Source organism: Medicago sativa, chromosome 7 (assembly GCF_051527215.1).
Source record: "Medicago sativa cultivar Bolivia chromosome 7, Bolivia_mono, whole genome shotgun sequence".
NCBI classification, from domain to species: Eukaryota; Viridiplantae; Streptophyta; class Magnoliopsida; order Fabales; family Fabaceae; genus Medicago; species Medicago sativa.
Window position 1 is genome coordinate 57,504,335 of NC_140755.1, and position 13,474 is coordinate 57,517,808.

At 30.6% G+C, this 13,474-nt stretch overlaps 1 protein-coding gene across 1 annotated transcript; it reads left to right on the forward strand.

Moving 5' to 3' along the window:
• The first annotated feature begins 1,962 nt into the window (after window positions 1-1,962).
• LOC146907058 (1-aminocyclopropane-1-carboxylate oxidase homolog 1-like) lies at window positions 1,963-4,616 on the forward strand. The gene is made up of 3 exons (XM_085727882.1): window positions 1,963-2,569; window positions 3,464-3,785; window positions 4,148-4,616. The coding sequence occupies exons 1-3, from the start codon at window positions 2,031-2,033 to the stop codon at window positions 4,406-4,408; spliced, it is 1,122 nt and encodes a 373-aa protein (XP_085584008.1). The 5' UTR covers window positions 1,963-2,030; the 3' UTR covers window positions 4,409-4,616.
• The last annotated feature ends 8,858 nt before the right edge of the window (window positions 4,617-13,474 follow it).

Below are 13,474 nucleotides of genomic sequence, written 5' to 3' on the forward strand. Positions count from 1 at the left end.
AAAATTGTCACTTTGGTCCCTGAATCAAAAATCAATATCCCCAAATTGAATCTTTAAATCTCAAATTCCTAAATGTCATCTAATTCCCTCTTTTGTTCAAAATTAATCTCTCATTAAATATCAATTTATTTTTTTGAAGGAATCAACTTATTTATTGTTCACAATTGTTCTCATTTTGTTCCACTCTAATGAGATTTTGAAGTTTGTTGCTTATATGGTTTTGTTCTAGTAAAAAGTTTGTCATTTGAAATTTCTTGATTGATTTTTCTCTAATTCTCCAAAGAGTAAAACTATTAGTTTATTTATGTTACCTTTGTTTGAATCCGATGTCATTTGGTGGGTAAAATATGATAAAATGTTCAATTAATTTTTATGTAAAAAGCTTTAAAAACCAGTTATAATGTAATTGATTCTACACTTTTCTATAATGATTTTTGTGGAACTAAAAATATGTATGTGTTCGTATGTATGTTAGGATACTTATATTAAATTTCGTGAATAACTGATAATATTTAATGTTAGAAAAATTCTTGAAGTTATATGGTGTAGAATATGTGTCGTTATAACTGTTAACTTTGGTTGAAGAGCAATGCTATATATCAAGAAAAAATTTATTAAGAAAATTTCAAGAATGACATGGCAGAATAATCACCCTTAGATTTTATCAAGAAATTGTCCTGAAATTAATGTTAGCCAATAAAATCTCAGTTTGGCCGGAAATTATGGGGTGGTGCGGAAATCATGAGGTGGTGGGATTGAAATCTAAGGGTGATTATTCTGCCATATCATTCTTGAATTTTTCTTGATAAAATCATTCTTGATATCTAGCATTTTCCTTGGTTGAATGTAGAAAATGGAAGATTGATTTTGAAAAAAATAGAGAAATAGATAACATTTAGGGATTTGAGATTCAAGAATTTAGGGATTTGAGATTCAATTTGAGGATATTGATTTTTGGTTCAGGGACCAAAGTGATCATATTCTACTTTCACTTTAACCCCTGTGACACCTCATATGACATGTCATCGCAAAACATGTGTCACATCATCACTTAACAGAATTATTTAACGGTTGGGACAAATGTAATAACGGAAGTGCAGAGTTAGAGACTTTTTTGTATTTAATCCTGAGTCATGGACCTTTGTGAAGGCGAGGTGTAGAGTCAGAGACTAAAGTGACTATTTGCTCTTCTATTAATTATTTACAATCAATATTAAAAATTACGATCAATACTAATAATTTACAATTAATACGAATAGTCAACTCTTTATATTGACATATTCTAATACACCTCTATAGTCGAAACGGAAGGTTAGCGAATGTTTTTATGTGTCAATATATATATATATATATATATATATATATATATATATATATATATAGGGTTTTGTTACAAGCCATCATTTGGTGGTGTCTTTTAACAAGTCACACCTTAAGGTGTGATTTTCACTTTTTAGTTATAACTTTGCTAAAAGACACCTTCATAAAAGTAAGTTGGTGTCTTTTCGCAAATGCTCATAGAGTAACTTGATAAAAGACACCTTCATAAAAGGTGTCTTCTATCATAACCCATATATATATATATATATATATATATATATATATATATATATATATATATATTATAAATTTATGGTTGTTTCAAGTTATAATACAAATGATTGTTCAAATAAAACCAATGTGGACATTCTCCTTAGCAAGAATTATGGCAGTAAACACTTTCAATTAAACTTTCACGTGTTTATTATGTCTATAATGAATTTGGGGTCCTCCATTATGTTTATATTCCACATCCAAAGTACTTGGTCATATTGGATTATTGGTTGCGTGCAGAAAAGGTTGTATGCAGAAAAGACAAAACAATCTCACTTTTTTTTTTTTGTTGTGTGATTTTTTACACCTCGTTGGATTGATCTTCTCTACCCATTCTATTTTAATGTTCTGCCATGTCCAATTCTCTTTAATTCAATTCCAGATTTTACGTTAAAGGCAGAAGACAGTGCTACTCAGGTGTTTGTTTCCCTCTCAATATGGTGGTAAAAAACACAAATCAATTAGAGGAATCCACCAATTCCACTTATGATAGAAAAACTGAAGTGAAAGCTTTTGATGATTCAAAAGCGGGGGTCAAAGGTTTGGTGGAGTCTGGGGTGTCAAAGATCCCACGCATTTTTCATACTAGCAAGTTGGACATCGGTGAAAACTCAACTAGTGATTCTAAGTTGAGTATTCCCATCATAGATCTCAAAGATATACACATCGATCAAGCTCGGCGCGTAGAGATAATTGACCAAATTCAAAGTGCATGTCATGTGGGAGGATTTTTTCAGGTAATTAATCATAATATTTCCATTGATGTCTTGGATGAAATGATTCATGGAATCCGTAGTTTTCATGAACAAGATGTTGATGTAAGAAAAGAGTTTTACACTCGTGATTTAAAGAAAAAGGTTATGTATTTCTCCAATGGAACTTTGTTTAGTGGCCAAGCTGCTAATTGGAGGGATACAATTGGTTTTGCTGTTGCTCCACATCCATTTAAACCAGAACAACTACCATCCATATGCAGGTAATTAACTAAGTCCTAATTATGTTCTTGCCCATCAATTTATAATGAGTTTTCGTTGTAGTTTTAGAGGTTGATTTAGGAACATGCTATTTCAAGCGAATGATATCCAAGCATTTCCAGACACAGGTGGTACTTATTGTTGCATGGTCAATTAGTCACTTGTTGTGTTTTTCACTTTGTAATACCCAAATAACAAATTTTCATTGGTGTGCATGTTTAACTCGCAAGACATTTGTGATAATGGTTTTCGCTTTATATTTACACGTTGATTTATTAATTGCATTATGCATTTATGAGTCCTCTCACCCAACTAAGAGTATAATTTGAAGAAAAAAAAACAATTATCAGAATTTTTATTTTATTTTACAACATTAATAGTTTTGAAACGAAAAATCAAAAATCAAAACATTAATAGACATGGAACCGATGAACAGTGGCGGAGCCCTTCAAGGGCTAGGGTGGGCCACGGCTGGAAAAATTAAAAAATTAACGATCATAGGTATACTTTGTGAGATTTTATACAATTTTGTGTCAGTATTAGGTTTCGGTTGATACAAATTCCTGCAAAGTGGTATAGTGGTCTATCCAAAAAATTTAAATAATTCAATTATAGGTATATTTTGTGAGTCTTTAAACAATTTTTCAACGATTGTAGTTTTCCGCGGTTCCATAAGTGGCATACATCTACAAAAACTTCGTGGACTTGAATTGCAGTACTTCATATATAAATGATGCAATCAAGTTAACTAGATTTTTTGTTACGATTGATCATGATCACGAGTGCATTTCAGTTATAGATCATGTCCATTTGAAATATTCCCAAAAGGGATAGTGTGATAAAATATTCCTAAAAAATAAGGGATTTGGGTTTCTTACATGTTTGCATGTTTGCAGAGATAGTGTGATAAAATATTCCCAAAAAATAAGGGATTTGGGTTTCATAATCTTTGAATTATTGTCGGAGGCATTAGGACTTGATCGTGATTACCTCAAAGAGTTGAATTGTTGTGAAGGACTCTTTATTCAAGGTCATTACTATCCACCATGTCCTGAACCTGAATTAACAATGGGCACTGCCAAACATACTGATAGTAGCTTCATAACATTACTTCTACAAGATCAACTTGGTGGTCTTCAAGTTCTTCATGAGGATAAATGGATCAATGTTCCTCCTATTCATGGAGCTCTTGTGGTAAACGTGGGAGATCTTCTACAGGTAAATATTACTCCCTTTGTCATTGTTTAAGTCAATGATTTGAAGTTATGCATAATCTTTTGGATAGTCCGTTTTCTTGCTATTTTCATTCAACAATGTTCTTCAAAATTATAATTGTCCTCAAGACGGCCATATTCCCTTCAACAATGTAAACAAGACCCTTACAAAAAATATAACTGGTCAATTTTCACATCATTTGTATTTTCATAGTACCATTGCATATTAGTATATTACTATCAATATTTGATTATAGTGAACTACAATTATGGGCTAGAAATCATAATAAAAAAAAATATCACTGATTTCTTCTTCAATGAAAGTTTGTGAGAATAATTTATCATTTTCTTTTTGTACTATTGCAGCTTATCTCAAATGACAGGTTTGTAAGTGTTTATCACCGAGTCTTATCACAGAACATTGGCCCAAGAATTTCGGTAGCAAGCTTCTTTGTGAATTCTCATGAACCAATTGAAGGTACATCAAAGGTTTATGGTCCTATTAAGGAGCTCCTTTCAGAAGAAAACCCTCCAATCTACAAAGACATTACCATAAAAGATTTCTTTGCACATTATTATGCAAAAGGCCTAGATGGAAACTCTTTCTTGGAGCCCTTCAAGTTGTGAATTCAACATGTGAACAAGCTTTTGATTCTCATGGAGCTGACCATAATCTATCTATATAAATAAAATGTCACGCTTTCCGTGTTAAGCAGACTCTATGTGTCAAATTAATGAATTATCTATGTTTATTGACATTTTCTAATAATGGTATGTTGGAATGAACTATGAAATTATAACCATGCACTTTTATGGTTATTGATATTTTCTAAAATAATAAGAGGAAGCATGAGTGTCCCTTATTTTCGACCAGGAATAAGTTTGAGTAGCAGTCTCATGGTGAGAATTGATAAAAGCTTGGGTTGTAGACAAATTGGATGAGCTTGTTAAAGGTAAATAACAAATTTCGTAATTTCAAGAGACGGTGTTCGAATCTCATCAGAAATATTTTGTTACAAATTTCATAATTTCAAAAGACGGTGTTCGAATCTCATCGGAATATTTTGTTAAAAAATAGTCTGGTTTTTATGTGTAAGACAATCAATTGGTCTTTAAATCTATGGATCACTGTATGGCACACCATAACCTTTGAAAAAAATTCAGATTAGGCAGCCTTTGATTGTTACCCAGAATATTTGCTTCATCTACTAGCTTAATTCATACTTGGAGGTAATAAATCAAACTAATTCACCTTTCCTCCGTATTCAAAATCATTAAGATAAACAATCAGAAAAAAAAAATTAAACTATGTCTAGCTTTTGGATGCCAATGAACTTTATAACTTATATTATGGAGATGCCCTTAATTATGGCGACGTCAACAACAACTAAACATTATCTCATTAAATGAGGTAAGTTACATAAGGACAAAGCTTAGTATAATTCTTTAGGTGTTTTTCGTATGGTTCTTAACTAAAAATATAATTTTTTTTATATAACAAACTTTGAGAAAATTTATGATTTAAGGAAATTATGGTGAATTTTGTTAAGAACCTAACAAAATGTACCTAAGTTTTTTCCGTTACATAAATCAAACGACGTCATCTTTCAACAAATTCATATTGACCGGCTTCAGATTGTTCACTAAAAGATTAAGGGTTATGCTTGTTTAGAATTCAAAAATAAAAATAATTGATAAATTATATAGAAAATATTACTTTTTGTTGTTTTAATGTCTTGAAAGCACAGTTTCCAAGATAAAATCTCTATTTTAAACTTCATTTTGTATGCATCCTTCTAGAAAGTATGATGATAACTTGACTTCCTTATGTACAATGGTTTTTTACATACAATAACCTTCAACGCCCACTTTTTCAATTCTCAACACTCCACATCATTTTCTCTCTCTTAATTCAACATCCATTCAATTTTTACCACTCCAATGGTTCTCATTCAACACCCTACCCCACCACTTTTTATTTCTTATTCTTATTTAATTTTTGTTTTTATAATTACATAAAATTATAATTATCGATTATAATTAAATTAAAATAATACAATTAATTTTTTTTTAAAAACAATATTTATTTAAATACTAATCAAAGACTAAAACTTCAAAAGAAAGGCTAATAATAAGATTAAGAGAGTGAAAAACTTGATTTTTTTCTGTGTCCAAATCAAATGATCCAAGTCTCTATTTATAGAGAAAAAAAATCACAAATTTTGGTAAAAAAAAAATTAAAAAAAATTATTTGCAATGAAATAATTGAGTCCAAATTATTAAGAAGATAAAAATTCAGGCAGCCAATCGTAGCAAGCCACGTGTCAATGCTTTATCAACAAAGTCTTCTCTCTCTCCGCGTTTGGCTTCTGTCACGCTCCCTGTCGGCGCGTGAGCTACACGCGCTCGTTTGAGCCAGTAAAATTTGGACGCGTGGCAATGCGGGACAGACATTCAACATGTTGAATGTATTCATCTACTCTCTCCTCCACATCATGTTCAATAAGCTTGCTTCCAATGGTTCAATAACTCTCAATACCCTTTCAATAGGGCCATTGGAGATGGTCTTAGACATAGCAACCTCACTACCTCAGTCTTGGGGAAGGACTCCAAAGGGCTAAGGTCTTCAATATAAAAGCGTGCTTTATCTTCTAAGTTTTTTAGTGTCATCAGCTGTAAGACAATATAAACTGATAAAATGGTAATTAGCAGCCTTGACAAACTGAAAGTTTGTTTAAGTCGATAGAAAAACTTCAATAACTTGCTTGGAGAAAGAGAAAAATTTATCAATAACAATGATACTATTGATCATATTTGTAGCTTTCATAGGTGCGGGATTTGAACTTTGTTTCTTAAGGTTGCAAGTCAAGCTATAATCATTGAGCCGACACCTATTGGACTATTGATTATTGACTAATTAAGTGCACATTCGATATATTTAGATAGACATCATATACTCGATTTATTAATCAACTAGACTCTTGACCCGTGCTATCGCATGGGTCTGTTATAATGTTTGACAGCGTAAAGTGAAATAAAGACTTCACGTTAGAATATCAACAAAGCAAGCAAATTACATTTGAAATAAAACTAATAGTACAAAAAACACAATAATAATGTCACAGGAACCAACTAAAATACATTTTAGAATATTTAATTGATTGAATTAATTATCTAATTAATTATTATTCATTTCATCGATTATTTTATTCAATTTTATTGATTAATAGTTTTTTTTTTTACTAAAACAAAGTTTTTTTGAGGAATACTAAAACAAAGTTATATTATTTCATTCATTAAAGGGTTAAATATGTTTTTGGTCCCTATAAATATGTCAACTTTTCGTTTTAATCCCTCTAAAATTTTCCTTCAACTTTTAGTCCCTATAAAATTTTCAATCTTCACTTTTGGTCCCTCTTTTAAAGTAAACTCATATGTAGAATTCATATTATTTAATAAAATTTTCCAGAAAAATTCAAAATATTATAAGAATCACTCCAAAAAAAATTCAGAATTTTTTAACAAAACATGAATTTAATATGAATTTTTATATTTTTTACGGTTAAAAATTCATATTTAATTTGTGTTTTGTTAAAAAATTCTAATTTTTTTTAGAATACTTTACACATTTCTGCACAATTTCATTAAAAAATACAAAAATTAAATTAAAAATAGGGACCAAAAGTAGTGATTGAAAATTTTATAGGGACTAAAAGTCGAAGGAAAATTTTAGAGGGACTAAAACGAAAAGTTGACATATTTATAGGGACTAAAAACATATTTAACCCTTCATTAAAACATGAGAAATACAAGATGACAAGTAATCAAATATACGGCGACTGGTATATAATTTTGACGCACTTGCTAAATGACGAGCAGCAAAATTTACTTGCATCCTAACCAAACTTATCTTAAAGTTTGTATAATTGGAAGCAAGCATTTTACAATTGTTTACAATTTTGTCAAACTCGGTTTAGTTTATGGATCTATCCATTATGCCATCCGTCTCTATTTTTCAATCTAGTTCAATTGACACATTCGACATCCTCAAATCACCCAGCCAAAGAATAGGTTCAACTTCTATTGGAGTAGGTACACCTTCAAACCATGTTGTCCTTGCATTAATAAAAAAAATAAAATGGCCTCTAAAATCACAAATACACATACCAATCCCAAAACGATGATTTTCTTAAAACACGGGCTGTTACTGTTATGGGTGGTATTGTTACGGAAATTTTACCCTATACCCTTACATATTTACCTTCACCCCTACAAATTACAAAAAAATTCCAATTTTACCCTTTTATCATTTGATACCCTCACTTTCATCTTTTGTGAGTTCAGAGTTCACCCCTACATCACTTGTTTTTTCTTCCCGGAATACTCCAAAAAACAGTTCCCTGGCATTATTTTTCACAAAACTCATGTTCATTTCTCCCTAGAATAAAACTGGAAAACTCTTGGTATTGTTTTCGGTGTGTGAACATCTACGTACAGAAACTTCAAATAGCACATTTCTGTAATTGCAACATATTCCAGTAACAAATTAAGATGTTAACATAAAGAGTTATAAAATGTATGGTGTGTTTAAATGGCAATTAGATGAGATGAGAGTCTGATTAAAAAGTAATTGGTCGAATCATGGTGGATAGATGCCAAAAACAAAAACAAATTATATATAGTTTTTTTAAACAACAGATCGAAATTAAATATTAGAATTTCACCGAATTTTAATATTCCAGGAACAATTTCGGGAACGATTCCTGGACAACGTAATTTCACCGAATTGACATTTCCATAACACGATTCCAATAAACCTTAAAAATCCAGAAAATCTCAAACCTCGATCAATGATTCGGTAAACAATTAAAAGAACAAACACAGGAAAAGGTTAAGAGAAAGAACAATGAAATGTTTTTGGCAAACAATTGTTACTGATTGTTGGGAGCGTTTTTTCAGCCAGGAAGGGATAAACAACACGTAAGTTTTTTTTTTCTCAGAAAAAAGGTGGGGTGAATATGGGTGAAAGGGTGAAGGGTAAACTTGGTAGTTTGTGTTAAATGTTGGGGTCAAGGTATAAATGTAGGGGTATGAGGTATAACTTCCTATTGTTACTGTTATGCATAACGTCTTCTCTTCATCGGGCTTACCTCCGTCATGTCATATTCGTGCAAGCTGAACATATACACGTTCATCTTTTTCCACACCCTCCCATACTTTTTCATTTCTTCACTTCCTAATACACCATAACATCATAGCAAAATGCACTGTATGTTGTTGCTGCAATTTTCTTAAATATCAAAAAGGAAAGAAGCAAAATCTGCTGAATTTATCATCAAAGAACGAATGATATCCCACAATTCAGTTGTTATTCATACCCCCATCCCCTTACTACAACCCAAGAAAATATGTCATTTATTTTGACAATGATCTTCACAAAAAGGACACACATCCGTACATTGAACTCCTCTCCTTTAAAGCATATCTCTTATCGGAAAACATCCTCTAACAAGTATCCACAAAAGGATTGTTACTCTTTGTGGAATTTTCAAATCTCATAGCCTATTCCAATCTCCTGGAATGTGATATTCTTCATTATCAATTATTGTTTCCATCGAATAATGGTATGTCGGCTTAGCCGTATTTATTTCCTTTTTATCTTGATCATTAAACATACAATTAATCAAATCCTACCTCCACGACTTTGCGCTTTGGTCTAGGAGATATGATACTTTCATATGTTCACAACCTTGAATCAAAGGACGTGTAAGGTAAGAATCTTCCATTCGCTTTAGCCATGGTTCAGTCCACATGTTGATGAGTCATCCATCGCCTACCTGTCACCTCAATCCTCCCCTAACTATAACCTCTGAAGTATGGATACTATGCCAAATAGAACTTGGGTTATGGCCTAGGCGAACCCTCAAAAAATCACATTTAAGAAAAGGGTTAAATATGTTTTTGGTCCCTATAAATATACCAACTTTTCATTTTAGTCCCTCTAAAATTTTCCTTCAACTTTTAGTTCCTATAAAATTTTCAATCACTACTTTTGGTCCCTATTTTAAAGTAAACTCATATGTAGAATTCATATTTTTGAATAAAATTTTGCAGAAAAATTCATAATATTATAAGAATCTCTTCCAAAAAAATTTAGAATTTTTTAACAAAACATGAATTTAATATGAATTTTTATATTTTTTATGGTTAAAAATTCATATTAAATTTATATTTTGTTAAAAAATTCTAATTTTTTTTGGGAAATATTTTTACAATATTCTATACATTTCTGCACAATTTCATTAAAAAAATACAAAAATTAACTTTAAAATAGGGACCAAAAGTAGTGATTGAAAATTTTATAGGGACTAAAAGTTGAAGGAAAATTTTAGAGGGACTAAAACGAAAAGTTGGTATATTTATAGGGACCAAAAACATATTTAACCCTTAAGAAAATATCTATCATAAAGTTGACGAAAACCCATACTTCCATATTCCTTTCGCATTGTTAATTTGTCCCAACTCAACCGTTTTATTCTCTTTCCTTGTCTTCTATTTTGACACATAACGAAAGCAAGGGTTAGTAAGCGCTAAACCTAAAAAATAAACAGACAGATTGCAAGCGACAAACCTATCAAATAAGAGTTTCCAGAATCCACCAACATTGAGAGAAAAGTCTCGGTAATTTTTATTGAATGAAAAAGTGTCTCATAGGCTGCATAAGTTGTGTTTAAATAATAAAAGAAATAACAAACTCGTATGGGCTGAAAAATAATAAACTGAAATAAAATAGAAAATTCTAGAATATGTTGAAATATTAAAATGCAGTTTCGGGCCTTCAGACGACCTCGAATGACTAAATTCACCCGTACATCATGGAAAAACGATGAGTTTTGCTCGTGAGGTCTGTGGCTTTACGAAAAGGTATAATTCGGGTCATTCCGACACCGGATGCAAAACCTGCACCATTTCGGATGAACCTTTCTTGCGCGCCACTTCGTCTTCAATACGCGCCGCCAGTTTGTCTACATCACATTTGATCCCCACCAGATAGAATTAATCATTCTTTGGATTTCCTCCCTCAAAGTCGAAGGAAGCAAAAATGTGCTCATGCGGTAAGCAGGAACAAATTGTGCAACTAACTCGATTAAGACTTCTCTACCCAACTTTAAAAGATGTTTTCCAAACCATTGTTGTATCATCCTCCATAGATCTTTCAAGTAGCCAAATAACACCTTCTTTCTTCGTCCTAGCCAAGATATCTCCCCAAGCCAAAAGTCTCCGTTACATGAAAAATAGCCTTTGTTTCCTCTTTTATAGCAACTTAGTTGTTCTTACTTATAAAAGGAATTAGTTGAAGTCATGAGAACTATTTGAGGAATGGTTGGCATTCTATATACATTGTAGAATGTTATAATCATATAGACCCTAATGTAATTGGCAAGATGTTTGGTTCTTATAGATGTTCTAGTTTGAGAGGAGACAAATGTATTGTGATCTACTTGGTCAGAAATGGTAACATGGTGGTTTTCTCGAAAGGTCAAAAAAGAATAGTACTATAATCTCTTTAATTTAATACTCGGTAAATTAATAAACTCTCTAAAATAATAAATTTGTCCGGTCCCGACTTGGACCAATGAAAAAAATTGAAAAACTCGATAAAATAATAAGATAATAATTTTTCGGAAGATCCCTTTATAATTTTCGGTCCCAAGAAAATCATAAATTAATAATTCATAGAAACTGAAAAAAATGTATTAAGAATACATTGAACACATTTGTTCCACTTGTTTACATTTACTGTACTTCAGAAGTCATTATTGATTTCCAATGCATATGAACACAGTAGTTACTAATTTACGTTGAGTCCCAAGGTTCGCTGCAACGTAATTCTAAGAGGCATAGACTAATTTGCCTTTTTGTTTGGTATGTACAATATAATTACTTAAAAACTCTTTAAATTAATAATTATTAATTTATCGATAAATTAATAACTCTCTAAATTAATAAATTTCTCCGGTCCTGACAATATTAATTTATAGAGTTTTAATTGTATTTGGAAAATTTCAAGAATAATTATTTGTAGCTTCTAATCCATTTTGTGGCCCAAATAAATGTACTATCGTGCTCTAGAATGGAACTTTCCCCTATTTGTCGTCAACAAAGATGCAAAAAGGAGTAAAAAATAAAGAAAAGTTTATGTGGTATTCACGTCCAAATTGGTCACAACAAAATCTACAAACTTTTAAAATAACTACAAATATCACAAAATTAAATTTATGAAAAACTATGAAAAACTAAAATAAAATGAAAGAACCAAAGCATAATACCTGAATTAAAATGAAAATTCTAACCAAATCGTGCCGAATCAGATTGTACTTCATATGAGTATTTAAAAATAGATGTCCGTTGATATGAATGAATGAACGAACACAATTTTTCTTGAATGAAAACATAAAAACCAATTTATTTATTTATTTATTGATAAAATAAAAAATATACAGCTTTAAATTTTATCACACAAAAAACGGGTATAGCAATAGCAGTAGGAATGTACATGCCAGCCCGAATTTCAGGGAATTTATGTTTAAATGGTAGAGGAAGGCCCGTTTGTTACGGATTAAAATAAAAGTGATTTTAATATAAAATAATTTAGAGATTATATGAAAAATCAGAATCTATTTTGTGTTTGTTTACCGTAATAAAAATCACTTTTTTTAAACAAATAATCTAGTTTGTTTGGATACAACTATATAAAAGGGATTTTTTGTTACAAAATTAGTTCAATCTTTTAAACTATACTTTCTGTCTCCTCTAAAAAAAATCTATTTTATTTTAAGCTGCTCCTAACAGCTTCTCATTTGAAGCTGTTTTTAGATTATTTTTAGATTCTGATTTTTTTTAAAATCTGTAACAAACGGATACAATACTCTTAAAAGTGATTACTCCCTCCGTCCCATATTACTTGACCTATTTAGAATATTTGCACTATTTATGTACCATGTTTTGACTCTATTTTTCTACTGATATATAAAAACAAAATATAGCATATAAGATGTTGTTAGATTCGTCTCGATTAATATTTTCAAAATATCAAATTTTCGTAATTTTTTCTACTAGATTATTAAAGAAATTTAAGTTTACAATTGTGCATTGACATACGTGATAGAGTCAACTAGGTCAAGTAATATGAGACGGTGGGAGTATTTTTTTAAAATAAGTGATTTTTTTCTTAAAAAAAGTTATAACAAACGGGATGGATCCCAGTTAATAAAGCGTGCTCTGTCGTATCTCGTGCGGTCATCTTCTCATCGAGTGACTTATCTTCTCCACCTTCTCTTCTTTCATTCATGATTTTTTAATTTATTCATATTTTTTGTTATTACATTTACACGTGTATAGTGTGTCTCCATATAAATAGACTTTTGTGTTTTGTCAACAAAAAGAAAACTACATTCCTTAAAAAAAAAAAAACTACATAAAACCATAAAAATAAAAAACCTAATTTTTAATTTTTCTTCAAATAGTCTAATGGTTAAACATAAATTAATAATCACCGTTGGATTAAATTAACGTCTGTAGTTATAATTTTAAGGAGTCCTTAACTTAAGATTCATTTAAGGAGTCCTTATTAATGGACTACTATCGTAGATGATCTTATAAAACAAAGATTGTCAAAAAAAATAAAATAAT

What these genes read in the sequence shown, in the direction of transcription:
- LOC146907058 (XM_085727882.1), top strand. Translation starts at nt 2,031, where the DNA reads ATGGTGGTAAAAAACACAAATCAATTAGAGGAATCCACCAATTCCACT. An exon ending in CAACTACCATCCATATGCAG is followed by an intron (nt 2,570 to 3,463) that starts GTAATTAACTAA and finishes GCATGTTTGCAG; the next exon opens with AGATAGTGTGATAAAATATT. An exon ending in ACGTGGGAGATCTTCTACAG is followed by an intron (nt 3,786 to 4,147) that starts GTAAATATTACT and finishes GTACTATTGCAG; the next exon opens with CTTATCTCAAATGACAGGTT.